Below are 26,784 nucleotides of genomic sequence, written 5' to 3' on the forward strand. Positions count from 1 at the left end.
AGCTCAGCGTCAAGCCTTAGTAGCAACTCCGGGCTTGGTTGCAAAGTCCTCCCTCCTTTTCCTTGCGCTTCCCTAAGGGGAGAGTAAACCCGGAGTAAGTAGCTGCGACACCACCTTTACAAAGGGACCTTTATTCTACAAAGGGCAGCGCGGGGCCGGGGGACACAATTCCTCCGCGGTGGAACACGAACCTGCTCACCAAGGAGTAAGGAGAAGCCACGGTAGTAACCCCGGAGGAAAGCAAGTGCCAACGAGGGCCACGGAGCTTCCACATAGTTTACACACACTAAGAGGAGCGTAGAGCTGGTGGAGAAGGGACGGAGCCACCTACCCGGAGTAAGCTACAAGTTACTCCACGGAAGAAGGCCGGAGTAGCCTCCTAAATAGGCGGTGATTTGGCTTACAAAAGGAGTGCCGCTTAGTAACTTAGGAGTTGCGCGTTGGGTTTCCCCTCTGTTCCTCTTGCTTTGCCAACTATTGCTTTACTACACCCTGCTCATGTTGGGAGGAGGAGAACTAGGAGGAAAAGAAGAGGGGACAACCTGGTTTCTACTCCGAGACGAGGTCTCCAAGAAGCTGGTTGAGAAACGGACCCGTTCGAGGGCTTCACAGCACTTACTACTTAGTTGCTCCTCCTGTTCTATGTGGAGAGAGTAGGTGGAACCTCCTTGTAGCGCTCACACCTTCCATAGCCTCATAGTACGGCGTGGAAAGGACCTTCAAGCTCACTTAGTTCCACCTTAGGACACCTTCTAGTAGAGCAGGTTACTCCGAGCTCCCGTCCCACATCTACTAGTAGTAGTAGGAGCGTTCCCCACTTCCGGTGCTTCCCGCTCTCCATGGAAGGAATTCCTTGGATCCAACCTAAACGTCCCTCATTCCACTTGGAACCTTGTCCTCAAGGTTGGAGCAGGGCGGCTTGAAGCTGCTTACTCCACCTTCCTTTACTCCTTTGAGTACTACTCACCGCTTCCTCCGCGGAGCAGCACCACAGGAGCTTTAAGGTCCTTCCCATCCCAACCCGTTCCAGGATTAAGCTGCGAGTTTGATCCTTGACACCCTCGTAGCAACTATTTGCTTACTCCCCCCCCCTCCCCGTGCTTTCGCTACTACAGGTAGTTAAACACGCCGAAGCAGCGAGGAAACATCCTCTGAGGAGGAAACGTGCCTCCAAATGGGAGTATCTCCACTTTTGGGAACCACCGAGGAGGTTGAGAACGGGAAAATCTGGGATCAAATACATGGAATTCTGCAATCCCGCCCCCCCCCAAAAGACCCATTTTGCCCCCTCCGAGCGCTTTGTAAGTCGCTTGGAGTGCAGGAAACACAAAGAGAGACCTGGAAATCCCACCTGGAGTAAGCTTAATCCTACCCGGAGTAAGCTACAACAGTTAGTCCACGAAAGAAGGCCGGAGTAGCCTCCTAAATAGGCTGTGATTTGGCTTACAACAGGAGTTCCACTTAGTAACTTAGGAGTTGCGTGTTGGCTTTCCCTCTATTCCTGCTTTGCCAACTATTGCTTTACTACGCCCTGCTTCTATCGCTTCCTACTACACCCTTGCTGCGCTGCACCCGTGAGTAAGTTCCACCCCCGGCGCTGAGCTCCTTCCTACTCACTTCCTACTCACGCTCCTCTCTACTCACACCTTGTGGCTTCCCATCATTCCCAGCCTCCGTATCCCTCTTGGAGAGGGCTCGGAGAGGATGAGGAAGCCGGTTCCTGGTAGGAAACCCGTTGTTGGCGGGGTCCAACACCACAGAGGTGGGCTCAGCGCAGAGGGTGAGTAAGTCCCTACTCAGCAGTGCAAAGAGCTACACATGGTTCCCTAGATCCTATGGGTTATCCGAAGGGAAAGCGGGAAGGGGCCGGGCTCCTCGTGTTGAGGAGGGGGGTTGGATTCTGCTCAAGGGAGGAAGTTACTCCACGGAGTAAGACTTACTCCGCGTCCACGTTAGATCGTCTCCCTTGGAAAAGCGATCCCTGCCGCCGGAGTATTCCCTCCAACATTCCAAAGCCTTGGAATCTTGGCCACAGCCGAGGTGCTGCGCTACTCCCCGCTGCTTCTTCACCCCCTTTCCGCCCCATAGACCCAAGTCCCCCCATCCCAAAGCACAAGCCACCCCCTTTCCCAAACCATTCCATAGGGATATGGAGCCCCAACATTCCTTCCTCAGCGCGAGCGTGAAGAGGCCACGTCGTGTCTTTTGCCTCTTCCCTTTGGAACTCCAAGGAGTAGGAACAACAGGAGGAAGTAGGAAAACCAGCCCCGGCTGTGGAAAACCACCCGTTTTCCTTGGAATTCCAATGGAAGGAGCGAAGTTTTCCCCCTTCTTTCCTTAGAAGAATAAAGCTACTTGTCTCCATTCCCTCCCCTGATCCCAAGGGAAAATAACGGATGGGGGGAGCAGGAAGAAAAAGGAAGAGTTTTCCAGGAAGGTGACACCAGGAGCAAACCCAGCTTGGAATGAGAACCCATTCCCATGGGAACACCAGGATGTGGCTCCGGGAAGGTGCTGGGTGACTTTGAGCCCCCCCCCCCCCCCTTTCCCATTGCTTTTCCCAGGGAGGTTTAGCAGGAACACTTCTTCTCCTCCTCCTCCTTCTTCTGGTTTTGGGTCGTATCCAGCATTCCCGATGTTATTCCATTGCTTGGGACGGAGTTTTGGCTCTTGGCCACGCATTGCTCCATCCTCTTCATGATCAAGTCCAGGAGCGTGGCCACAGCCTGCTCCACGTTACACCCGGTAGCAGCGCTCGTCTCTAAGTAGGGGATCCTACAAGGAGAAGGTGGAGGGTGGCTTCCAAACCTTCCTTCCTCCATCCCAGAGCTTCGGAAAAGCATGGAATTGGGGTGGAAAAGCCCTTAAAGCTCAGCTGGGGGGCTGGGGATGAGATGAAGATTTTGGGATGAGATGAGGATTTTGGCATGAGGGAATGAGATCTTGGCATGAAAAGCTTCTCCTTGAGGGTGCTGGGACATGGGGATGGTGTGAATGGAGAAGCTGGAGCTCCGAAGCCACCTTAGATGGGGTTTGGGGTGCGCTGACCCACTGCAACGTGGCCCTTCACCTCCTTCCCGCCCCACCTCATCCCATGGGAATGGTTCATTTCATCCCTATGGGGCTGAATCGCTCCTTCCGGCGCGTTCCCTCCTCGCTGGAGTAACTCCGGGCTGCGCTACTAAGGGTTGTAAATGGCATCGGGCTGCGGAGGGAGCTTCTACTCACCCGTATTTCTCCGCCAACTCCTTCGCCTGCTTCTCGGGGACCTCCCTTTGCTCGCCCAAATCGCTTTTGGTGCCCACCAGGACGATGTCCGGGTGCTCGCAGTAAGCGTTGGCTTGGAGCTGACCTGTGAGTAACGAGAGAGCAATGGGGGGAAGCGCCGTGGAAAGAGCAAGAGGAGGGAGGGTGGGAGCCCAAACGCTGCTTCTCGCGCCCGTAATAGCTTGAGTAGCCCCATAATACCCTGAGTAGACCCATAATACCTTGAGGAACCCTGTAATACCTTGAGTAGACCCAGAATACCTTGAGTAGACCCATAATACCTTGAGTAGCCCCATAGTACCTTGAGTAGCCCCCTAATACCTTGAGGAACACCATAATACCTTGAGGAACCTCATAAATACCTTGAGTAACTCCATAATACCTTGAGTGGCCCCCTTGAGGAACCCCATAATACCTTGAGTAACGCCATAATACCTTGAGTAGACCCCTAATACCTTGAGGAACCCCTTAATACCTTGAGTAGCCCCATAATACCTTGAGGAACCTCATAAATACCTTGAGTAGACCCGTAATACCTTGAGTAGCCCCATAATACCTTCAGTAGCCCCCTTGAGGAACTCCATAATGCCTCCAGTAGCCCCATAATACCTTGAGTAGCCCCATCGTACCTTGAGTAGCCCCATAATACCTTGAGTAGACCCATAATACCTTGAGGAACACCATAATACCTTGAGGAACCCCTTAATACCTTGAGTAGACCCGTAATACCTTGAGGAACACCATAATACCTTGAGGAACCCCTTAATACCTTGAGTAGACCCGTAATACCTTGAGGAACACCATAATACCTTGAGTAGCCCCATAATACCTTCAGTAGCCCCCTTGAGGAACTCCATAATACCTCCAGTAGCCCCATACTACCTTGAGTAGCCCCATAATACCTTGAGGAACCTCATAATACCTTGAGTAGCCCCATAATACCTCGAGTAGCCCCATAGTACCTCGGTTCCATAATACCTTGAGGAACCCCATAATACCTCGAGTAGCCCCATAACACCCTGAGTAGCCCCATAACACCTTGAGTAGCCCCATAATACCTTGAGTAACCCCATAGTACCTCAGCTGCATAACACCTCAAGCAACCCCGTAACACCTTGAGTAGCCCCATAACACCTCGAGCAGCCCCATAACACCTCGAGTAACCCCACAACACCTTGAGTAGCCCCATAACTCCTCCTCCCACCCCAACCTTCCCACATCCAAAGCCCCTCTTCCACCTTTTTGGTGGCACCTTTAAGCCCTGGCAGCTCCTCTCAGGTCTCTCCTCCCTGTAGTAAAGGGCGAGAAGCTCCCCCCCAACCCCTTCCTCACGCTCTGGGGCCGCAGCCAAACACATGGGGCAGGAGGAGCTTCTCCTCCATCTGCCCCATAGGAGAAGACCCGTTGTCCTTGGTCTTCTCCATGCGCAGCTCCAAGTGGCACCTGGGGAAGGCCAAATCCCAGCTGGAAGGTCCCAGGTGACCACTTCTCCTTGTCCTTCTCGTCCTCCTTCCCATCTTCTACTCACTCATCCAGTTCCTGACGTTCAAGAAGCTCTGTTGGCTGGTGAGGTCGAACATGAGGAGGAAGCCCATAGCATCTCTGAAGAACGCCGTGGTGAGGCTTCGGAACCTACAAGTAGGAGAGAAGGACCATGGCACCAAGAGGTCTTCTCCTCTGGAACCACTTCTCAACCCAACTCGAAGGAGGAAACCCAAGAGGAGCAACAAAAGCCTCCTGAGATGTCAGATCTTTGGTGGCACAAAGAGCTTTGTGGTGAAGGACGACTTGGAGTAACCATGGATTAGGCAGGGAGTAAAGCGGGAGGTCAGCTTCTCCTCGGTTGGACTGGGATGGAGGGAGTGAGGAGAGTCAACTACTGATAGTAGACACGGAGTTGAGGGACCTGCACTACTCCGTGGAGGCAGCAGGAAGGAAACCTGAGTAGGGAATGAGCAGGGCCACCTCCTAGTAGAACAGCTTACTCCAAGCTCGCCTTGAAGTAAGGCCGTTGGAGCTTCTCCATTCAACCCATCCCAAGGTCCCACCACCCTCGTGGGGCAGAACTTCTCCCCACATCCCACCGAACTCCTTCCTCTTCCACTTGGAAGCCCAAACTCATCCCATCCCTCCATCCCTTGGCCAAAGCTCCTTGGAGCTCCTGTGTCCTCTGAAGCTTCTCCTCAGCCACCACCAAGTCCTTCTCCTCAAGGCTGCTCCATCCAACCTCTTGTCCATGGTGAGAGCAGTGAGAGGGCTTTGTTCTTGGGAGATACTTCAGGTTTGCACCCCCGAGGCCTGAAATACTCCAGGTTTGCTCTGCACCGAGGTCACCTCCATTACCTTTCTTGACCAGCCGTGTCCCAAAGTTGGAGATGGACCTTGAAGGCTTTCCCTGGAGCTCCATTCGTTCCTCTGCTGGTGTAGACCTGGAGGAGAGAGTCCCACGAGCGCCCATAAACCTGGTGTAAGCGAGGAGGAAGCTCGCGCCTCGAGTTGCGCCCACCTCTGAAAGCTGCTCCTCGTAGTATTGACACCCCGAGACCCACCCAAGCAGCTCTTTGAAGGCCACGTTTGAGTTACTACCACTTTACAACCTGGTTTAGCAACGCGCCAAGCACGATGGGTTGAGTGGTGGGGCTGCTCTTGGAGCCATTTGCAAGCTTCTAGTAGGATTAACTCCTCCGTTGACTTCTGGTGGACATTAAGGGCAGGAGAAGCCAAAGGTGGGTGAAGTCAAGGCTGGACCATTGTGGCTTCTCTGAGGTGGGTCAGGAGGATCTCAGCACCTTCAAGGGGCCCATATTGTCCTTCTCCTTGGACCAGGAGAACATGGACTTCATGGGGACCAAGCTGTGGTCGCCCCATCCTTGAGGTGCTCAAGGTGAGCTTGGACAGGTCCAATGGAAGGTGTCTCTCCCCATGGAACCACAGGAGCTTGAAGGTCCCTTCCATGGCTCCATGTCTACACCTAGAGGCGGCAGTGAGCTTGGAGAAGAGGAGAACCTCCTCCACCTGCTTTGGTGTCCTTCAAGGCATGGAAACATGAGGTTCCACCTTAAAAGCCACCTGAGATGGGCTTTCTCCTCCACTTCCCACGTGTCTCACTCCCAAAGGGACACTAATAGGAGAAAGCTGTTTACAACCTGGAGTAGAGAAGCTCAACCTGAGCTTCCATGGAGGTGATTAGGAGTAAGGGAAGACGTAATCCATGGGTCTGGTGCTCAGGAACCCCCTTGAACCTCCATCTCCAAGGTGACAGCAGCGTGAAGACGTTGCCACAGGAGATGGAAGGGGATGAAGGACCCGATGTCCATCTACTCCTGGTGTTCTACTTGGAGTAACGAGACCTTAAAAGCGTGACAGGAGCAGTTTTAGCTCTGGGGGTGACAACATAAGAAGGACCTGGAGGTGGTGGAGCAAGCCTGGAGGAGGCCACCACGATGGACAACCTCTTCCACCACGTTCCCCTTGAGGAACTTCCTCCTTGGGTCCAACTTCTGGGTCCCCTCTTTCCCTTTGACCCCTTGTCCTATCGCTGCGGCCCATGAGGAAGAAGCCTTTCTCCAGCACCTTTACTCCTTGTTGTAGCTTCTACTCCAAGCAGCTGAAGCCAGGAGAGACTCGATGGCTCCTTTGCCCTCTTGTAGCGTGTAAGCTACCACCGCTTGGAGAGGACTTCAAGCTCCTTTTGGGCTGGAGGTAGCTTGAGGAGCACTTCTTCTAGAGGACACCAATGTGGGGCTGGTGGCCCCTATGGGGCTGCTGCTGGCCCAGCCTTGAATGAATCTATGGGTCCTCTTTGGGTGCGACTCTTCGAGCCACTTCCAAGCCAAGAGCAACCTCCTACGAGGTTACTCCTCGTAGTAGGAGCAAGAAACCTCCAGAGCAACGTGGTTGTGGAACCCCAACGAGCAAGAAGCCCCCCCAGAAGGTCCCCAGAGGAGACAACCCACCACTCGTTTCTCCCTGAAGTCAATCCCTACGGTGGTGATGAACTTGGGGTTGAACTTATGGTCTGTGTATCTATAGAGGAAGGTGGTCTTCCCAACTCCGGAGTCTCCAAGGGCCAGGAGCTTGATCAGGTAGTCGTAGTCTCCATCAGTCATAGTGGTGGGCTTGAGGAACCTATGGGAGAAAGGAGGAGGAGTTTGGGATGAGAAAGGACCTTCATGGACCTTCTCCTCCTCAAGAAGCAGCAATGACCACAGGAACCTTGGAGACACCTTCTCTCCTTCTGAAGAAGCCATCAGGTTCTCCAGGAGCCCACGTCCTCTGGAGAAGACAACCCAAACCCTTCTTCTTGGAGCCAAGGAGAAGGGTGGTGGAAGCTTTGGAAGCCCAAAGGACCATGTGGTGGCTTCAGAAGATCATGGACATCATTGTAGACGCTCATCCCTATGCAAAGAGCAGCCAAATGACCCGGGAATCATGGAATGGGTTGGGATGGAAGGCTTTGGGATGGAAGTTCTCCCCCATAAAGGTGGTGGGACATGGCCGTGGGTGGGCTGGAGGAAGTGGGGCTGCCCCATGGAGCAACTTGCTCCAGCGGAAGGTGACCCTGGTGGAAGTGGTTGGAGCTTGAAGGTCCTTCCCAAGCCAAATCATTCCAAGATTCCATAGAAATCCCAGCCCCTGCGCTGTGGGTCCCCCCATGGCATGTTCCTTCTGGAGCTTCTCCTCCACCCAGGAGAAGACCTTCTTGTTGGCCCCTCAACCTCCAGGCTGAGCGTAGCAGCACGGAGAGGAAGCAGCACTTACTCCACTGAGTAAAGCCCGAGGAGAACATTCCCCTGTGGGTCCCATCAGCCCTTTAGGACATGGCCAAGCACATGAAGATGACCTGGAGGAACCTATGGGGCAGCTTCTGCTGCCCGGAGGAATCCTACTACTAGGAGTAGCCTTGGATGAGCACGTTTGCCTTCTCCAACCACTTGTCCTGGTTGGAAGCTCAAGGTGGAGCAAGGAAACTCCATCTTCTCCTGGGATTTGCTTGGAATTCCCTTTCTCTTCCCCCCAAAATCCCCCATGGAACCCCTAATCCTCCACTCGCTATGGGGCCAGCCCCCCAGCAGCACGTCGGGGTTGAACGTTCCCGCTTTCCTTCCACCAGGTTGGAGTTGTCCTGCCTGGAAGAAGCATCAAATCAACGTCGACCCTGGTGGAAAGCAGGTGGGAAGTCCTCTTCCTCCTCGGTGTAACGTCGTAGTAGCAGGAGGAAGGGACCTCTTGGATCATCTGGGCCAAAGCCACCTAAAACAGGGTGATAGCAACATCTCCAGGTGGGTTTGGGAGGTCACCAAAGAAGAAGCCTCTCAAGAGGGAGAAGTTCTTCCTCATGGGGAGGTAGAACTTGAGGTGGTTCCATTTATGACCCTTACTCCTTGTCCTGGTGCTGGGAGAAGAAGCTGGGACCATCCTCTTGGATGATCCCATCTCAATCCTTCCTTCTCCACACTAACCAGCTCCACCTTCCGCATGTCCTCCTAGATGTTCTCCACACCCTTCATCAGCTTTGGAGGTCTTCTCCTTGTCTGAGGAGCCCCAAACTGGTCCCATGGTGGCCTCATTAAGGTGGAGGATCACCTCCCTTGGATACTATTGACCAGCCCCACTCCCAAGCTCCTCCTCAGCTCATCCTCTCTGTAGTAGGTCACCCCCCAACCTGTTGGTCCTTGAGCTTCTTCCTCCTCTTCCTCTTGCCCTTGGAGAACCTCAAGAGGTTTCTCTCCACCCATTTCTCCAACCCATCGAGGTCCTACTCCATGGGACGTGGCCAAGTGAGGCCCGATCCCATAGGGAGCAGATGGACATCAAACCACGCGCGATGTCACCTTGGACACCTCTTCAGCAGATGGTCTGAAGCGTGAAGATGGATGAGGGAAAGCGGCATTCCAAGCGGGAATGATGTGGGAAAGCCCATCTGGTTCCATAGGGCCACCATTCCCATGAGTAGGTTGCTCCAAGCCTGGTCCACCTCGACCTGGAGCATCCAGAAGAACTGGAGGAGCTTGAAGGTCCTTTCCAAGCCAACCCATTCCATGCTTCCCAATTCCAGCCGAAGGGAAAGGTCTTTTCCCTCCCATCTTCCTGCCTCCTTGTGATGGTCCTTCTGGAATACCGGGATACCAGCTTCCCAAAGTCCTCTCCACCAGCACCTTCTGCTCCCATAAGGACACCAAACCCACCGCATCCCAAGTCCTCACATGAGGTTCTCCTCCCATCTCCTTCAATCCAGCCCTTCCCACCCCATTCCAGCCTGGAATACCGATGGATTGGAGGAGCACACAAGCAAATGACAGGCTTTGAGGGCAAGAAGGAGGAAGGAGTTAGGAGCTACCACCAGGAGTTTAACACTGCAACGTGTTGGAATTAGCCTCCAGATCCATGAGGATACCTCAAGATCCATCAGGATACCCCAAGATCCATAAGGATACCCCAAGATCCATAAGGATCTTGTGTTTCGGGATTAGAGGGTTTGCTCCCTACGTGATTCCAAGGAATTGCTTCCAAAGGCTGAAGTGGTTTAGGTTGGCTGGAGCTTGGTGGAAGGTGGCTCTTTGGTGGATCTACAGGAGCTTTAAGGCCTTTCCCAAGTCATTCCATGAGCCACTTCCCATTCCAGCCACACACTCGGGGCTGAATCCCTCGGAGCCACCTTATTCCTTCGGGAAAAGAAGAGCAAATCCCAAGGAACCAGCACAACGAGTAGTTGGAGTTTCCTACACAGCACTTCCGAGGCCTTGCAACTCCTACTTTGCTCCAACAGGAAAATCGGCTTGGAAAAGCCAGCTTCTCCCAAGGGAAAATCCCAACTCGCCCCTTCTCACACGTGGAATTTGGGCTTTTAAGCAGGAAAAGCTTGGAGATACACATGGAATTGCCTCAACTTCCATGTCCTCAAGGCCATGGAGATGCTTTCGACCCCGACATCATGGATTTGACACTGACCACGTTGAGCTTGAGTAGTTTCCAAGCCTGTTGTTACTCCAGGTTGGAATGTTGTTGCTTAGCACAATCCCAGTGCTAGGCAACAACTTTTCCCTTTGGGAATTCTTTATCCCATGGGATGAAGCTGCTTTAAAGGACCTTTAGAAGAGGCAAAACGGCTTCCCCGGTGCTCGGGGCATCTCCTCCCATAGGAATTCCAGTGTCTAAAGGGGATCCAAGCAACATGGAATGGGGGTTTGGACATGGGAATGGCCGGATGGGAGAAGAGGGAATGGTTTGAAGCTGGAAAAGGAGAGCTGGGATATAGGGAAGAGGGGACTGGCTTCAATGGGGAAGCCCCATGGGGCTGGAGCAAGCTCAGCGCAGAGTCTCCCCATTCCCACCTTATCCCTGCAGGTAAATCAAGCCCCCCCCAACCCTAAAGCAACATCTTCCCGCATGGAATAACCACTTTGGGATCGATTCCCTTGTGTTATTCCACCTTGAACGCTCCCAAATCCCGTTTCATTCCCCATCCACATCCTTCCCACCCAGCATTCCAGCGCCGCTTCCTCCTTCCCGGCCCTTCCTTAGCCCGGCCTTCCTGTCGCATATATGAAGCTCAAGCTTAACCACCCCCTTCCCGGCGCTATCGGGAGCACGCTATCGCGATAATCAGGGTGGGGGGGGGGTGTGTGTAGGTAGTTACAAGCGGTTTCCAACCCCCCCCCCCCCCCCCTAAGCTTAGCGCCGGGCTCCGCGTTACCCGCGGGCCGCGCTCAGCGCCGCATTGAGCCCCGCTCGCAGCGCTGCGGGATCCCCCCCCCCCCCCCCCATTCCCTCCTTTTCCTGCTTCATTCCCGGTTTTCCCTTCCCTTCCCAACCCCCCCCCCCCCCCCATTCCATGGAGACCTGTTCTGCGGGAGCGCCGCGCCTGGTCCCTCCTTGTGGGCGGCGCTGCCGGGGCGGGGATGGGGCTGGGAATGGGGCTGGGAATAGGGCTGGGAATGGGGTTGGGCGGGCTCGGGTTTTCCCGGTGGGAAGTGGGAGCCACCCCTTGATGCGATGGGAATGGGGCGGGGAAAAGGTGCTGAGCAGCTCCCGGGGGGTTGGTTGGAAAGCGCTGGAGAAGGGAAAGGACAAAGGGAATGGGGTGCATGGGCTTCCCGATGGGATTTCAGGAAGAACGAGGGAAGGGGGACATTGGAATGTCGTGGTGGAAGTGGAGGGGATGCGACCAGAGACACCTTCTTCTTCCTGCTCTCTGCGCTGGGCACCATCCTGCCCGTTGCCTGCATTCCCAGTGGGAATCATGGAATGCTTTGGGATGAAGGGAGCATCCTCCAGGTCCTATAGGGCCACCTTCCAGTGGAGAAGGTTGCTCCGAGCCCCCTTGATTCCAGCCTGGCTTTGATTCCCCATTCCCAGCCCGTCTCCAGCCTTTTCCCTGTGCTCTGCGGGGGGGAGAAGCCCAGCTCCAAGTGGGAGCAGGAGGAGGAGGAGGAGGAGGAGGAGGAAGAGGAGGAGAAGGAGGAGGAGGAGGAGGAAAAGGAGGAGAAGGAAAAGGAGGAGGAGGAGAAGGAGGAGGAGAAGGAGGAGAAGGAAAAGGAGGAGGAGAAGAAGAAGGAGGAGGAGGAGGAGAAAGAGGAGGAGGAGAAGGAAAAGGAGGAGGAGGAGAAGGAGAAGGAGAAGGAGGAGGAGAAGGAGGAGGAGGAGGAAAAGGAGGAGGAGAAGGAGGAGGAGAAGGAGGAGGAGGAGAAGTAGAAGGAGAGTGAGAAGGAGGAGGAGAAGGACGAGGAAAAGGAGGAGGAGGAGGAGGAGAAGGAGAAGGAGGAGGAGGAAGAGGAGGAGGAAGAGAAGAAGGAGGAGGAGGAGGAGGAAAAGGAGGAGGAGGAGGAAAAGGAGGAGGAGGAGGAGGAGGAGAAGGAGAAGGAGGAGCAGGAAGAGGAGGAAGAGGATGAGGAGGAGAAGAAGGAGGAGGAGGAGGAGGAGAAGGAGGAGGAGGAGGAGGAGGAAAAGGAGGAGGAGGAGGAGAAGGAAAAGGAGGAGGAGGAGGAGGAGAAGGAGGAGGAGGAGAAGTAGAAGGAGAGTGAGAAGGAGGAGGAGAAGGACGAGGAAAAGGAGGAGGAGGAGGAGAAGGAGAAGGAGGAGGAGGAGGAGAAGGAGGAGGAGGAGGAGAAGGAGAAGGAGGAGGAGAAGGAAAAGGCAGAAGGAGAAGGAGAAGTAGAAGGAAAAGGAGGAGGAGGAGAAGGAGGAGGAGAAGGAGAAGGAGAAGGAGGAGGAGGAGAAGGAGGAGGAGAAGGAGGAGGAGGAGGAAGACAGGACCCTGCACGCCAAGTCCTGCAGCCTTCACAAGTCCCACCTCATCCCCACCACCACTAACGGGAGTTCAGGTTCTACCAGGAGTAGAACCTGAGCAGCCTCAGGAGCTGCGCGTGGCTTTGCCAGAGCAAGGACGAGTTGTAACCTACTACATCGATCCTTAGGAGTAGGTGTTTAATGCTACAAGCAGGACGGAGGCAGGGATTGTCCCCCTTGTAGTAGGTACGGGTGAGGTTCCACCTCCATTTCTAGCCTCACTACTCCAAGAGAGACCTTGAGGGTAGGAGGACAACGGAGCTGGCTTGGGTCTAAGTCTGTTTGCATTAGTTACACCACGACGTAAGCAACTACGTGCTCGGCCTTGTTCTCCTTGAGTAGGAAGGAGTAGTAGGAGCTTACTCCAGCGAGGACTTGAAGCCAACTCCTTGTTTCCTCCCTCTTTTGCCCTTGGAGAAGCTCTTCCTTAATCCCCTTGGACATTAAGGGCAAGCAACTCCACGGAGTAAAGCTGGTGTAAGGCTTGACGTTGCCTTCAACCAGCTTTTTGGGGTTTTACACAAGGTCTTACCAGCACCCTGGTGTAGAGGGACCTCACGGAGGTTCCACCTTGTGTAGATACCTTCTTCTCCTGGGCTTTGCTCCATACTGGCCATGTGGCTGATGAAGACCTTCATGGAGACCCCTCTTGAGATGCCTCCTAAGGCTTGAGGGAGCCTCTCCAGCTCCTTGGATACTCAAGGTGTGAACCTACACGTAGTAGTAGGAGGAAGCATCTTGTTCCCATAGGGAAAACCTGGAGGTGACCACAGGTGAAGGGATGGTGGACCTCATCTCCTCCCCATCACCTCAAGGACCTGAAAGGACCCAACCTATGGGTCCTTCAAGCTCAAAGGGTGATTGAGCCCCAAGGGACCTTCAGAGTTACTCCTGGTGTAGACTCCGACCTTCTCGTCACCATTCCAAGAGACCTGGAAGAGGAGCTTTGGATATGGGAATAGAGGGATGGGACCTTGGGAATGGCTTGAACCTACCAGAAGGACCCATGGAGGTGGCATCGTAGATGAAGTTCTTCACCATGAGGGTGGTGGGACACTGGAATGGCTCGAAAGGAGAAGGTCAGGAGGAGCTTCTCCTTAGCCAACACCTCCAAGTCTTTCTCCATCCCATCTCCCCCAACCTACGTTGGTGCTGGGATGGCAGGACCTTGCCCTTGGAGTGGTGGAACTCCATGAGGTTCCTATGGTGCCACCACTGCAGGTCCCTCTGGATCCCAGCTCTTCAGCAGACGACTTGGTGCCACCACAACCTTGCTGAGGGTGCTCATCCCAGTGACCCTGGAGGACATGGATGTCCTCTCTTTGAAGGGACCTGACTCTATTGAGGTGGCCAGGTCATGGTAGAACATCTAAGAAGACCATGGCCCAACCATGGTTGCTCAAGCATTGGGAATGCTGGAGGTCCCGACCTTGGAAGCATTCCCAAAGCATGGAGATGAAGCCCTCAGTGCCATGGATTAGTGGTGGCCTTGGTGGTGCTGCTTGGATTAGATGGTCTTCAAGGTCTTCTCGTGGTGGATTCCCAAACCTTACGTCTGGAAGTGGTGCTTGATCCCACTGTTGGAGTTATCTTCAAGAGCAATGGACTTCTTATGGTGGAGTTGTGGAGCATCTACCACTTGTATCCTTCCATGTCCCATCGGGATCTAGGGATACACAAGGATCAGTTGGGAATCCATTGGGAATTCCAAGCTTGGAGATGTTCCTTTACTCACCTGCTTTGGACAACCCAAAAGTCCACCTCTAAAGGAGCTGAAGCTACTGAGATCCTCCTTAAGCAGCTTGGAGTTAAATCCAACCTGGAGTAACACCTAATCCTATGAGGAACAAGAGCTTACTTGAAGGTCCAAGCAGTCCGAGGTGTCCTCCAACACCTTCTGAAGACCATGGGATGGCCAAAGGGACACCAGGACCATGGAGATGATGGCTCCAGGAGGCCAAGCTCCACCTCCTCGTGCCTCTACTACAAGGAGCATCTCTCCTCCTTGGTGGACACCTCTTGAGGAACATCTCAGGTGAGAACCCACCTTCCTCCTCCTGCAAGCTCATCTAAGGTTCATGGAATGGTTTGGGTTGGAAAGGACCTTCAAGCTCATCTAAAGTCCATGGGATGGTTTGGGTTGGAAAGGACCTTCAAGATCATCTAGATCCATGGATCCATGGAATGGTTTGGGTTGGAAAGGACCTTCAAGCTCATCTAAGGTCCATGGGATGGTTTGGGTTGGAAGAGACCTTCAAGCTCATCTAGATCCATGGGATGGTTTGGGTTGGAAAGGACCTTCAAGCTCATCTAAGGTCCATGGGATGGTTTGGGTTGGAAAGGACCTTCAAGCTCATCTAAGGTCCATGGGATGGTTTGGGTTGGAAGAGACCTTCAAGCCCATCTAAGGTCCATGGGATGGTTTGGGATGGAAAGGACCTTCAAGCTCATCTAAGGTCCATGGGATGGTTTGGGTTGGAAGAGACCTTCAAGCCCATCTAAGGTCCATGGGATGGTTTGGGATGGAAAGGACCTTAAAGATCATCTAAGGTCCATGGGATGGTTTGGGTTGGGAAGGACCTTCAAGCTCATCTAGATCCATGGGATGGTTTGGGTTGGAAAGGACCTTCAAGCTCATCTAAGGTCCATGGGATGGTTTGGGTTGGAAAGGACCTTCAAGCTCATCTAAGGTCCATGGGATGGTTTGGGATGGAAAGGACCTTCAAGCCCATCTAAGGTCCATGGGATGGTTTGGGATGGAAGAGACCTTCAAGCCCATCTAAGGTCCATGGGATGGTTTGGGATGGAAAGGACCTTCAAGCTCATCTAGATCCATGGGATGGTTTGGGTTGGAAAGGACCTTCAAGCCCATCTAGATCCATGGGATGGTTTGGGTTGGAAGAGACCTTCAAGCCCATCTAGATCCTGGATCCATGGAATGACCCAGATGATCCAAGAGGTCCCTTCCTCCTGCTACTACGACGTTACACCGAGGAGGAAGAGGACTTCCCACCTGCTTTCCACCAGGGTCGACGTTGATTTGATGCTTCTTCCAGGCAGGACAACTCCAACCTGGTGGAAGGAAAGCGGGAACGTTCAACCCCGACGTGCTGCTGGGGGGCTGGCCCCATAGCGAGTGGAGGATTAGGGGTTCCATGGGGGATTTGGGGGGGAAGAGAAAGGGAATTCCAAGCAAATCCCAGGAGAAGATGGAGTTTCCTTGCTCCACCTTGAGCTTCCAACCAGGACAAGTGGTTGGAGAAGGCAAACGTGCTCATCCAAGGCTACTCCTAGTAGTAGGATTCCTCCGGGCAGCAGAAGCTGCCCCATAGGTTCCTCCAGGTCATCTTCATGTGCTTGGCCATGTCCTAAAGGGCTGATGGGACCCACAGGGGAATGTTCTCCTCGGGCTTTACTCAGTGGAGTAAGTGCTGCTTCCTCTCCGTGCTGCTACGCTCAGCCTGGAGGTTGAGGGGCCAACAAGAAGGTCTTCTCCTGGGTGGAGGAGAAGCTCCAGAAGGAACATGCCATGGGGGGACCCACAGCGCAGGGGCTGGGATTTCTATGGAATCTTGGAATGATTTGGCTTGGGAAGGACCTTCAAGCTCCAACCACTTCCACCAGGGTCACCTTCCGCTGGAGCAAGTTGCTCCATGGGGCAGCCCCACTTCCTCCAGCCCACCCATGGCCATGTCCCACCACCTTTATGGAGGAGAACTTCCATTCCCTGCCTGGAAAGGCAGGATTAAGGTTTTCCTGAGGGATTTTGGGGAAGAGAAAGGGAATTCCAGGTAAATCCCAGGAGAAGCTGGAATCTTCTTGCTCCACCTCGGAGAGGTGGCACCATGGGAAGCTCATGGAGATCCATGGGTGAAGTGGGGAAGATGGGATGGAGCATCCTTAAGGAGAAGGACTTGGTGAGGAGAAGCTCTTGAGGAGAACTTAGAGCAGCTCCAAGGCTTCCAAGAAAGCTTGGAGATGGCTTTTGGCCACGGCCATGGCGAGGTGGGACAATGGGAATGGCTTGACCATGACACAAGGGGACATGGAGATGGGATATTGGGAAGTTCTGCCCCATGAAGGTGGTGGGACATAAGGATGGGTTGGCTGGAGAAGATGGACCTTCAAAGAGCAAGCTCCTCTAGTAGAAGAGCTCCAAAACCCTGTTGGACCTGGAGGAGCTTGAAGGTTCCAACTCAACCCATTCCATGATTCCATGTTGAAAAGAGCTCTGGAATTCCATTGGAAGCACGAACCTTGGGGAGGGACTCGTTGGAGATCTTCTCGTTTCCATTCAAGGTGGTGGCATCTCGGCGGGATCGAGCCCATTGGAAGCTTCCTCCTGGAAAAGGGTCTTCTGCTGATCCTAGAAGACAATGGCAATCCCATCAACCCTTCCAATGGGAATTCCATCCACCCATCCCACCACGCAATGGTCCATGGGCAGGGGTTGCAATTGGATGAGCTTGAAGGTCTCTTCCAAGGCATAGATGGGTTTGGGACCTTCATGGTAGCACCATAGATGGGTTTGGGACCTTCATGGTACCACCATAGATGGGTTTGGGACCTTGTGGAACCACCATAGATGGGTTTGGGACCTTGTGGAACCACCATAGATGGGTTTGGGACCTTGTGGAACCACCATAGATGGGTTTGGGACCTTGTGGAACCACCATAGATGGGTTTGGGACCTTGTGGAACCATCAGAGATGGGTTTAGGACCATGTGGAACCACCATAGATGGGTTTGGGACCTTGTGGAACCACCATAGATGGGTTTGGGACCTTGTGGAACCACCATAAATGGGTTTGGTCCTTGGCCAAAGGCCATCTCCAAGGTCTTTTGGAGCCTGTTTGAGGGCCTGGAAGCTACTTGAAGATCAAGAGACCTTCTCATTCTTGCCTTTGGTGCCTTCAGATCTTCTCTAGAAGCACCAAGTCCTCTTAGATACCAAGTTCTGGCCACCTTTGAGGTTGGTAGAAGTATCTCCAGCCCATTTGGTCTTGCTTCTGGAAGGTCCTGATGAAGTTCATCCCACCTGGAGGCTGAAGGACACGGAGAGAAGCTCAAGCAAATGGACATGGGCAAGCTGAAGGTGCCACTTCATGGTGGAGAAGTTCTACTTTGTGGCCATCTCTTGGTCATGGGGACACCATGAAGGTGAAGGACATCCCCTTGGTGGTGGTATCTAGAGGTTCTTCTGGGATCTTCTCCTAGAAGGACCTTTGGGGACATGAGTTTTGGGGGGGGTTTCTCCTTCCACCTTTGGAATCGAGGAGGGTTCTCCAGGAACATGAAGAGAGGAGGAGAAGTTGCTCCTCTTCCAATGGTGGAGACACTGGGTGGCCCCAATGTGTCACCAAGGACCTTCAGCCCCCCCCGGTGGACCTAAAGCCATGAAGGTGACACCAAGGAGAACCTGGATTGTCATGGAGGTGGTGAAGAAGACACGGGTGGAGAATGGTTCTCCTGCAGCACCCACCTTCAAAGCTCTGGGGGCCAGAAGAAGACATTGTCCATGTCCAAGGTCTGCAGCTCCTCGTAGGTGCTGAAGAAGAAGAGGAACATCTTCTCCAAGGTGGTCTTGGAGCAGCTCCAGGTTCTCCATCCCAATGTCCCACCACCTTCAAGCTCCACCAGGACCATTGGTGGTGGCTCCAAGGTGGTCCTGGAGCAGCTCCAGGTTCTCCATCCCAATGTCCCACCACCTTCAAGCTCCACCAGGACCATTGGTGGTGGCTCCAAGGTGGTCTTGAAGCAGCTCCAGGTTCTCCATCCCAATGTCCCACCACCTTCAAGCTCCACCAGGACCATCAGAGGTTGCTCCAAGGTGGTCTTGGAGCAGCTCCAGGTTCTCCATCCCAATGTCCCACCACCTTCAAGCTCCACCAGGACCATTGGTGGTGGCTCCAAGGTGGTCTTGGAGCAGCTCCAGGTTCTCCATCCCAATGTCCCACCACCTTCATGGAAGACTTGTTCTTCCTCTTTTTGGGGCATTCCCGGCTTGGATTTGGGATCTTCCTTTGGGAATCCCATTGGATTTGGCCCCCTGGATACGAATAAACCTGGGAAGAAGGAAGGAATCATCTCCAGAGGGATGAATTTCCCTTCCCAAGCAAGGAATTCCCGCTTGGAAAGCTCCAATTCCCTGTTTTCCCCATGGATTCACCCTGGGATGAGGTGGTCGTCGCATTCCCAACTATTCCCATCCTTCTCCTTGTATCCTACAGGATTCTTGCTCCTCCAAAAGAGGAGCAACTTGACTTGTGCTTCCTCTTTTTGGGGCATTCCCGGCTTGGATTTGGGATCTTCCTTTGGGAAGAGCTTCAATTTCGGGAGCTGGAAGCATTCCCAAAGTGTTCTCCCGAATCCTTACTCTCCCAACCTCCTTTCCCAAAGCTTCTCCAACCTGTTTTCCCCTTGTAAGCGCCTCCTTGCTGTGAGTAAAGGCGTAGTAAAAGGGCTCTTCAAGGTGTTTCCTCGCTACCTGGTGGTAGGAGCTACTCCAAGCTTACTCCAGCTTTGCGGGCAACGTAGACAAGGGGGTGCAGGACCTTCAGCGAGGGGTGGGATGGGATCCAGAAGGACCTGGAGAAGGTGGGATCATGGGAAGCTCATGGAGTTCCACCAAGCCATGAGCAAGGTCCTTCAACTCCAAGCATTGATGGATGGAGTAAAGCCCATGGAGAAGCTCTTGAGGAGACCTTAGAGCAGCTCCAAGGACCTTCAAGAGACCCGGAGATGAGCTTTGGACATGGATAATGGGATAATGGGAATGGCTTGAACCTACCAAAGAGGACATGGAGATGGGATAGAGGGAATTCTGCTCCATGTGAGTGCTGGGACATTGGTCCCAAAGAGGTGGGAGATGCTCCATCCTTGGCAACGTTGAAGGCCACGTTGGATGGGGCTTGGAGCGACCTGCTTTAGGTGGCCCTAATGGGAGGAGATGAGCTTGAAGGACCTTTCCAAGCTCATCCCATTGGATCCTCCTCTGATCCAGGATGGGGGAAGGAGCAAGAAGCTCTGTTTTCCCAAAGGATTAGAAGAAGATGGACACCACCTTCCATGGAGCCAACCTCTTGGAGGTGACACCAAACCATGAAGGTCCAACCTTTACCTTGAGACTTCTTGAGATGATTCAGGAACTGGAATTTCACATCCAACCTTCTCCCATGGGAGGGTGAAGGAGACATTCCAACATTCCCACCATCCGGATCCCTCTTGGAAGCATCGTTGGAGAACCAAGGCCAAGGTGAGGACACTGTGGTGATGCCACAAGCCAGGAGACAAGCCAAGAAGCTCTTCAGGAGGGACCTGTTGCTCTTTTTGGCCTGGAAGGAGGAAGAAGAACCCCCCCCAAAGAAAGCTGTAGTAGATGTTACACATAGGAGGAAGAGCGGTGGAGTAAGGTTGGAAGCAAAGCAGCTTCAGGAAGACAGTTGGAGAAGAGGGATAGGACATTGGGAATGGCTTGAGGACAACGAGATGGGAGCTTGGGATGAAGTTCTCCACCAGGAAGCTGGTGGGACGTGGGGATGGGTTGAAGCTGGGGTGAGGCCACCTTGGAGTAACCTGCTCTTGGATGAGCTTGAAGGTCTCTTCCCAAGCCAACTCAAGCACATCCTGAGGAGCTTCTCCCGGCCTTACACCTTGGTGTAGATGTTCCTCCGCTCTTTACTAACCCTTCCCTCCTTGGGAATAACATGGAGCTCGAGGGAGATGAGGAACATCAGCCCCATGGCCAAATCCATAGGGAATACTCCAAAGAGACCAGTTGGTGGAGGAGAAAGGGGTGGAATTCCAAAGTGAGGACATGGGATGACGCCTTAAGGTCGCCTCTTCCCAAATCCACATGGAATTGGGTGGCTTTAGGAAGCTGTCCCATCCTTTGGGATTCTCCAGCTGGAGAAGCTGCCCCAGCCCTTGGTGCTCCTCAAAACCACCTCGGAGCAACCTGGAAGGAGGAACTAGAAGAACCTGAAGGTCTCATCCAACCCTGAGGAGCTGGGAATGTCGTGATTCCAAAGGTTTCCTCTTGAGATGACCCTTGGATCCAAGCGGATATGGGGGGTTACCTCTTTCTTTGGTCCTTCTTTTCCTGGTGGAAAACTCTCTCCGTGGGGTTCAAACGCTTGGTTATCCATGGAGGAGAAGCTGGAAGAGGAGAAGAAGTCCTGGAGAAGCCACCCAAGGAGAAGCTTGGGAAGGTGCCAACATCTCCGTTGGCTTCCAAAGAGGGATTCGGAGGAGGAGGAACCACAAAGGGTGGGATGAGACCTCATGGAGCTCCCTCAAGGCCACTTGGAGGTTCCCCAAGCTCTTTGGCAACCTGCTTTGCCTACAATAAGGTTACTACTGGAGTAAAGGAGGGTTGAATGTGTCTAAAGCAGCCTCATCGTGGCAGGAATCTACTTTGTGCTCCTACAAGGGGCTTTACTCCATGAGTAGTGTCCTCTTAGGTGAGGCCAGAGGAGGGGGTTACCTTTAGGTTGTGGTTCCATAAGGGAGAGTAGAGTTTGGGTTACTACGGGCATGTTACACCTTAAATACTCACAGGAGCAGGTTGGATGGGGCTTGGAGTAAGCAATGGAGAGCAGAGTTTGGTTACTACGCGCATGTTACACCTTAAATACTCACAGGAGCAGGTTGGATGGGGCTTGGAGTAACCAAGGGAGAGCAGAGTTTGGTTACTACGCCTATGTTACACCTTAAATACTCACAGGAGCAGGTTGGACGGGGCTTGGAGCAACCCGTAGTAGAAGGTGGTTCCATAAGGGAGAGCAGAGTTTGGTTACTACGCGCATGTTACACCTTCTATACTCACAGGAGCAGGTTAGAAGGGGCTTGGAGCAAGCAATGGAGAGCAGAGTTTGGTTACTACGCGCATGTTACACCTTAAATACTCACAGGAGCAGGTTGGACGGGGCTTGGAGCAACTCATAGTAGAAGGTGGTTCCAAAAGGGAGAGCAGAGTTTGGTTACTACAGGCATGTTACACCTTCTATACTCACAGGAGCAGGTTAGAAGGGGCTTGGAGCAAGCAATGGAGAGCAGAGTTTGGTTACTACGCGCATGTTACACCTTAAATACTCACAGGAGCAGGTTGGACGGGGCTTGGAGCAACCCATAGTAGAAGGTGGTTCCATAAGGGAGAGCAGAGTTTGGTTACTACGCGCATGTTACACCTTAAATACTCACAGGAGCAGGATGGACGGGGCTTGGAGCAACCCATAGTAGAAGGTGGTTCCATAAGGGAGAGCAGAGTTTGGTTACTACGTGCATGTTACACCTTAAATACTCACAGGAGCAGGTTGGAAGGGGCTTGGAGCAAGCAATGGAGAGCAGAGTTTGGTTACTACGGGCATGTTACACCTTAAATACTCACAGGAGCAGGTTAGAAGGGGCTTGGAGCAAGCAATGGAGAGCAGAGTTTGGTTACTACGGGCATGTTACACCTTCTATACTCACAGGAGCAGGTTGGACGGGGCTTGGAGCAACCCATAGTAGAAGGTGGTTCCATAAGGGAGAGCAGAGTTTGGTTACTACGGGCATGTTACACCTTAAATACTCACAGGAGCAGGTTGGACGGGGCTTGGAGCAACCCATAGTAGAAGGTGGTTCCATAAGGGAGAGCAGAGTTTGGTTACTACGCACATGTTACACCTTAAATACTCACAGGAGCAGGTTGGACGGGGCTTGGAGCAACCCATAGTAGAAGGTGGTTCCATAAGGGAGAGCAGAGTTTGGTTACTACGCGCATGTTACACCTTAAATACTCACAGGAGCAGGTTGGACGGGGCTTGGAGCAACCCATAGTAGAAGGTGGTTCCATAAGGGAGAGCAGAGTTTGGTTACTACGGGCATGTTACACCTTAAATACTCACAGGAGCAGGTTGGACGGGGCTTGGAGCAACCCATAGTAGAAGGTGGTTCCATAAGGGAGAGCAGAGTTTGGTTACTACGCACATGTTACACCTTAAATACTCACAGGAGCAGGTTGGACGGGGCTTGGAGCAACCCATAGTAGAAGGTGGTTCCATAAGGGAGAGCAGAGTTTGGTTACTACGCGCATGTTACACCTTAAATACTCACAGGAGCAGGTTGGATGGGGCTTGGAGCAAGCAATGGAGAGCAGAGTTTGGTTACTACATGCATGTTACACCTTAAATACTCACAGGAGCAGGATGGACGGGGCTTGGAGCAACCCATAGTAGAAGGTGGTTCCATAAGGGAGAGCAGAGTTTGGTTACTACGCGCATGTTACACCTTCTATACTCACAGGAGCAGGTTAGAAGGGGCTTGGAGCAAGCAATGGAGAGCAGAGTTTGGTTACTACGCGCATGTTACACCTTAAATACTCACAGGAGCAGGTTGGACGGGGCTTGGAGCAACCCATAGTAGAAGGTGGTTCCAAAAGGGAGAGCAGAGTTTGGTTACTACAGGCATGTTACACCTTAAATACTCACAGGAGCAGGTTGGACGGGGCTTGGAGCAACCCATAGTAGAAGGTGGTTCCATAAGGGAGAGCAGAGTTTGGTTACTACGCACATGTTACACCTTAAATACTCACAGGAACAGGTTGGACGGGGCTTGCAGCAACCCGTAGTAGAAGGTGGCCATGAGGGAGAGCAGAGTTTGGTTACTACGCACATGTTACACCTTAAATACTCACAGGAGCAGGTGGGACGGGGCTTGCAGCAACCCGTAGTAGAAGGTGGCCATGAGGGAGAGCAGAGTTTGGTTACTACGCACATGTTACACCTTAAATACTCACAGGAGCAGGTTGGACGGGGCTTGCAGCAACCCGTAGTAGAAGGTGGCCCTACTCAGGGCTTGGGGTTGGAATGGGATGAGCCATTCCCAAACCATTCCATGATTCCAAGTGTTGGGTGTTAGAGGGACCATGGATTTGGATTGCAAGCCAACTCCATGCCTTACTCTAAGGCTCCTCAGAAGCTGCTCATACTCCTACATTTACTACCTGGAGGTTCAACCAAGGAGCACTTCTCGCTCTTCAAGCACTTCTACTACCTCTTGTAAAGCCTTTGGAGTAAGCTCCACCTCGTGTTCCCTTCTCCAAGGTGAACCTTTAGATCCATCTCCACCTGGATCTCCTCCAAGGAGAAAGAGCAACGGAATTCCAGCTTTATCTCCACGGAGTAATTCCCTCTTATCTTTACGGTCCCTTTACTCTTAGTAGGGTAAGAATGAGGAACCTGAAGGTTCTTTTCTTCTCTCGGGGGCTTCTTCCTCCTTCTCCTTCCCCCTTTTTGTCCTCTGGACTTCCCCATAAGCACCAAAGTCCAATCCTTAGGGATAACGGGAATTACTTCCTGGAGGTTACTCCTCGAAGCCCATTGAGGACTACAACGTCTTTACTATCCCCATCTACAACAAGACGTCCTAAAAGTGCCTCTTAGATGGTTCTTCCTGACCTTCCGAGCTCCTTTTCCTTGTGATTTCCCATTGGATTTCCCAATGGGATCTTGGAATTCCCTCTTTATGCTCTTTCAATTCCACTTTTCCACCTTAAAAGCTCTGGAAAAGCACGGAAGGAAAACCTTGGAGTAACTTCCACCTCCTCCTTCCCAACCTAAGGGCAGAATTCCCTGGATTCGACGTGGTTTTCCCGAGAAATCCTTGGATTTGGGGAATTTTCCTGCCAGAGATGCTCTTTCCATCTTGGTTTCGTGGTCTTCAACACCGAAGCTCTTTACTCCTTACTACGAAGATACGCGTAGGAGGTGACGTCCCGTTAATATCCATTGGGAAAGCCACCTCCTTTCATTCCCAACAATCATTCCTTAACACAGGAAGTATCCCACCCTTTACACATGCTCCCTACACCCTGGAGTAGCTGCGATATCCTTCCGCATAGTTTCCAACCTGTATTTATGGATGTTCCCTCTCCCGTTTTCCGTATCCCTTCATCCCTATCCCTATTCCCAGAGCTCTGGTCACATTCCCATTGGGAATAACACCATTCCCCCCCTCACCGAGCCCATTCATCCCACTTCAACACCTTCCTCCTCAATGGGGGGAGTCCAGACTTGAAGGAATGCTACTCCTTCGTTACTACTCAGAGCTCAGCTCTCCTTAGGAATCCTTGCTTTTCCATGCTGGAAGAGTCATTGGTACCAAGAAGATCAGCTCAATTCCAAGGGATTTCCTCTTTTCCCTTTGGAATACCGGTTCTCCTTGCACCCTGAGAGACCTTCCAAGCGTAAAAGTGACCAACTACTTGGAGTAAAGCCATATGAAGCCGTAGTAAGGCGATAGAACCCATGCTACAAAAGATACATCCCGATTCCCAAAGGCTTCCCAATTCCTCTCTGTTGGAATCTCCTGGATAACAAATACAACTACTCCGGCAAGAGTTACACAGGGAAGGAACTCAGAAGTAGACAATGAGTAGAGGTGAGGTTTGAGGCTCTTCCTTTTCACCCTACACCAGGTAGGAACCTTACTCAAAGGGTTCTCCACCTGCATCAGTGTCCTGCAGAGAGATTCCCTACTCCAAGCACGTTACTCCCAAGGGAAAGAGAACTACACAACACGTAGCCCAAGCAACTCCACCACCCAAATCCCACCCCTTTTCCACCCCCTTTACTTAAACCTTACAACCGAGAGGATCTTTGAAGCTTGAAGAGCACCACACTCGCCACAGAAGCCTTTACTCCTCCAGGCTCGGCGTTACTCTTTAGATACTCACAGTGCAACCAGCCCCTCTCTATGCAAATACCTGTTGTAAGTCGGGGCCAAGCTGTGAGTTTCCTTCTCTCCCAGGTGCTATTTTACTACTTCACTTCCTCCACCTCCTGCTGGTTACTCGGGGTTCTTACTATCCTCTTGGAAAACTGGGGCTCAAACCCATTGCCTTGGATCTCCTCCGACCTCCAGGATAAGCTGGGTTAGTGAAGCTGAAGGTCCCAACTCATCCCGTGGCTCCATGGAGGAACCTCTGAGTAAGGGGAGAATGAGGGTGCTCCAAGGAGGAAGGGATGAGGAAGACCTAGAGACTTCCAAGGGAGCACGGAGGGGGGGGGCTTTACATTTGGCCTTACCAGCAGGCTACAAAGGGAGGGTGGTGTAACCTCGGAGTAGCCTCGGAGTACTCTCAGAGTACTCTCGGAGTACACGGAGGCTTGCTTTAAGAGCACCTTGCTCGTGCTAGCGGCGCCCCAAGGAGGAGCAAGGAGTAAAGCTACTTACTACTTACTTCTGCAACAGGACAGCTTCGGCCGTGCCACGCTGGGGGGGCTGTGTTCAAGGTGTAGTAGCTCAAACTACACCTACTCAGGAGGTGGAGGAGCTGAAATGGTGGAGTATACACATCCACCAGCGTGAAAGACAGGCTTATGGACTACTTAAGCTCTACTTACCTTCTCCGCGTGGCCTAACAGCCAGGAAACGAGCTTACTACTAGGAGGATCTATTTACTCACTCTTGTTCGTCCTCTTCTTTGTCTCCTTGGGGTTTCCCAGCAGGTCCCAGCTTCCTCTTGGCCACCTACAACCAGGTGAGGAGGACACAGGTCGCTACAAAGGCGTTACTCCAAAGAACCTCCGAAGAGGCCCAAAAGGTTTTTCCCTTCCTTACTCCAAGGAGTAGCAGGGAATGAGGTCTTCTCCATGCCACCCATCAGTTGTGGTCCTCAATGGCCCCAAATCAAGCACATCCCTTCCCAAAGATCCAGGATTTTTGGGAATGGGGAAGAGGAACAACCCACAATAAGCTTCTGATGGTAGGAAGGGTATAATACCTGGAGTAACTTTGTAGTTGGAGAAGGAGGAGGTGACTTTCCATCAACTCCAGCGCTGCGAGGAAGAAGAGCGCCGCCAATGTTGCTCTTAGGAGGTTCTTGCTGAAGCTTTTACACGTGGTAGTAAGTCCTCAGCCCTGTTTCTACTAGGTTACAACGGGGTGATATGGGGCAGGGGGTCGGAGTAACCTCAGCAAGGTTGGGGTGACACGGAGCTGTGTGGGGAAGGGATGGGATCCAGCAGAACGTGGTCGTGGTGAAGTGGTGGGACCATGTGGACCTTATGGAGTTCCACCAGCCCTTCAACCCCGAGTAACAACTACGAGGTGGATGGAGCAGCCTTGACCATGGGGCTGCCCCATTGCTGGCAGTGCTTAAAGGCAGCTTGGAGCAACCACCTCTAGTAGAAGGTGGCCTTAGAGGAGCTGGAAGGTCCTTTCCATCCCACCCCATTCCTTGCTCCT

General features: G+C 52.8%; 1 protein-coding gene and 1 long non-coding RNA gene across 26 annotated transcripts; both read right to left on the reverse strand.

Annotated features, from left to right (window-relative positions):
- Window positions 1-115: 115 nt before the first annotated feature.
- Window positions 116-26,740, reverse strand: RAB27B (RAB27B, member RAS oncogene family). 25 transcript variants are annotated; one of them, XM_030474915.1, is made up of 12 exons: window positions 20,634-20,715; window positions 19,676-19,889; window positions 19,346-19,491; window positions 19,043-19,143; window positions 18,038-18,620; window positions 17,458-17,600; window positions 16,812-16,921; window positions 7,224-7,395; window positions 5,611-5,696; window positions 4,796-4,899; window positions 3,229-3,352; window positions 116-2,775 (listed from the first exon to the last, which is right to left on the reverse strand). In XM_030474915.1, exons 7-12 carry the CDS (start codon window positions 16,847-16,849, stop codon window positions 2,571-2,573), a joined length of 729 nt encoding a protein of 242 aa, XP_030330775.1. In that variant the 5' UTR covers window positions 16,850-16,921; window positions 17,458-17,600; window positions 18,038-18,620; window positions 19,043-19,143; window positions 19,346-19,491; window positions 19,676-19,889; window positions 20,634-20,715; the 3' UTR covers window positions 116-2,570. The 25 variants fall into 25 exon arrangements, 14 of the variants coding, with proteins under 14 accessions (XP_030330775.1, XP_030330774.1, XP_030330773.1 ...); XM_030474914.1 differs by having other exon boundaries at window positions 18,965-19,143; XM_030474913.1 differs by having other exon boundaries at window positions 18,725-19,143.
- LOC115603182 lies at window positions 12,673-16,779 on the reverse strand. Its single transcript, XR_003989794.1, has 3 exons — window positions 15,569-16,779; window positions 14,291-14,392; window positions 12,673-14,221 (listed from the first exon to the last, which is right to left on the reverse strand). It is a non-coding gene; the product is annotated as an uncharacterized LOC115603182 (long non-coding RNA).
- Window positions 26,741-26,784: the final 44 nt, after the last annotated feature.

Source organism: Strigops habroptila, chromosome Z (assembly GCF_004027225.2).
Source record: "Strigops habroptila isolate Jane chromosome Z, bStrHab1.2.pri, whole genome shotgun sequence".
Classification (NCBI taxonomy): domain Eukaryota; kingdom Metazoa; phylum Chordata; class Aves; order Psittaciformes; family Psittacidae; genus Strigops; species Strigops habroptila.

What these genes read in the sequence shown, in the direction of transcription:
- RAB27B (XM_030474905.2), bottom strand. Translation starts at nt 11,495, where the DNA reads ATGCAGGCAACGGGCAGGATGGTGCCCAGCGCAGAGAGCAGGAAGAAG. An exon ending in ACTTCAGGGAGAAACGAGTG is followed by an intron (nt 5,697 to 7,223) that starts GTGGGTTGTCTC and finishes TCTCTCCTCCAG; the next exon opens with GTCTACACCAGCAGAGGAAC. An exon ending in GACACGGCTGGTCAAGAAAG is followed by an intron (nt 4,900 to 5,610) that starts GTAATGGAGGTG and finishes TCCTACTTGTAG; the next exon opens with GTTCCGAAGCCTCACCACGG.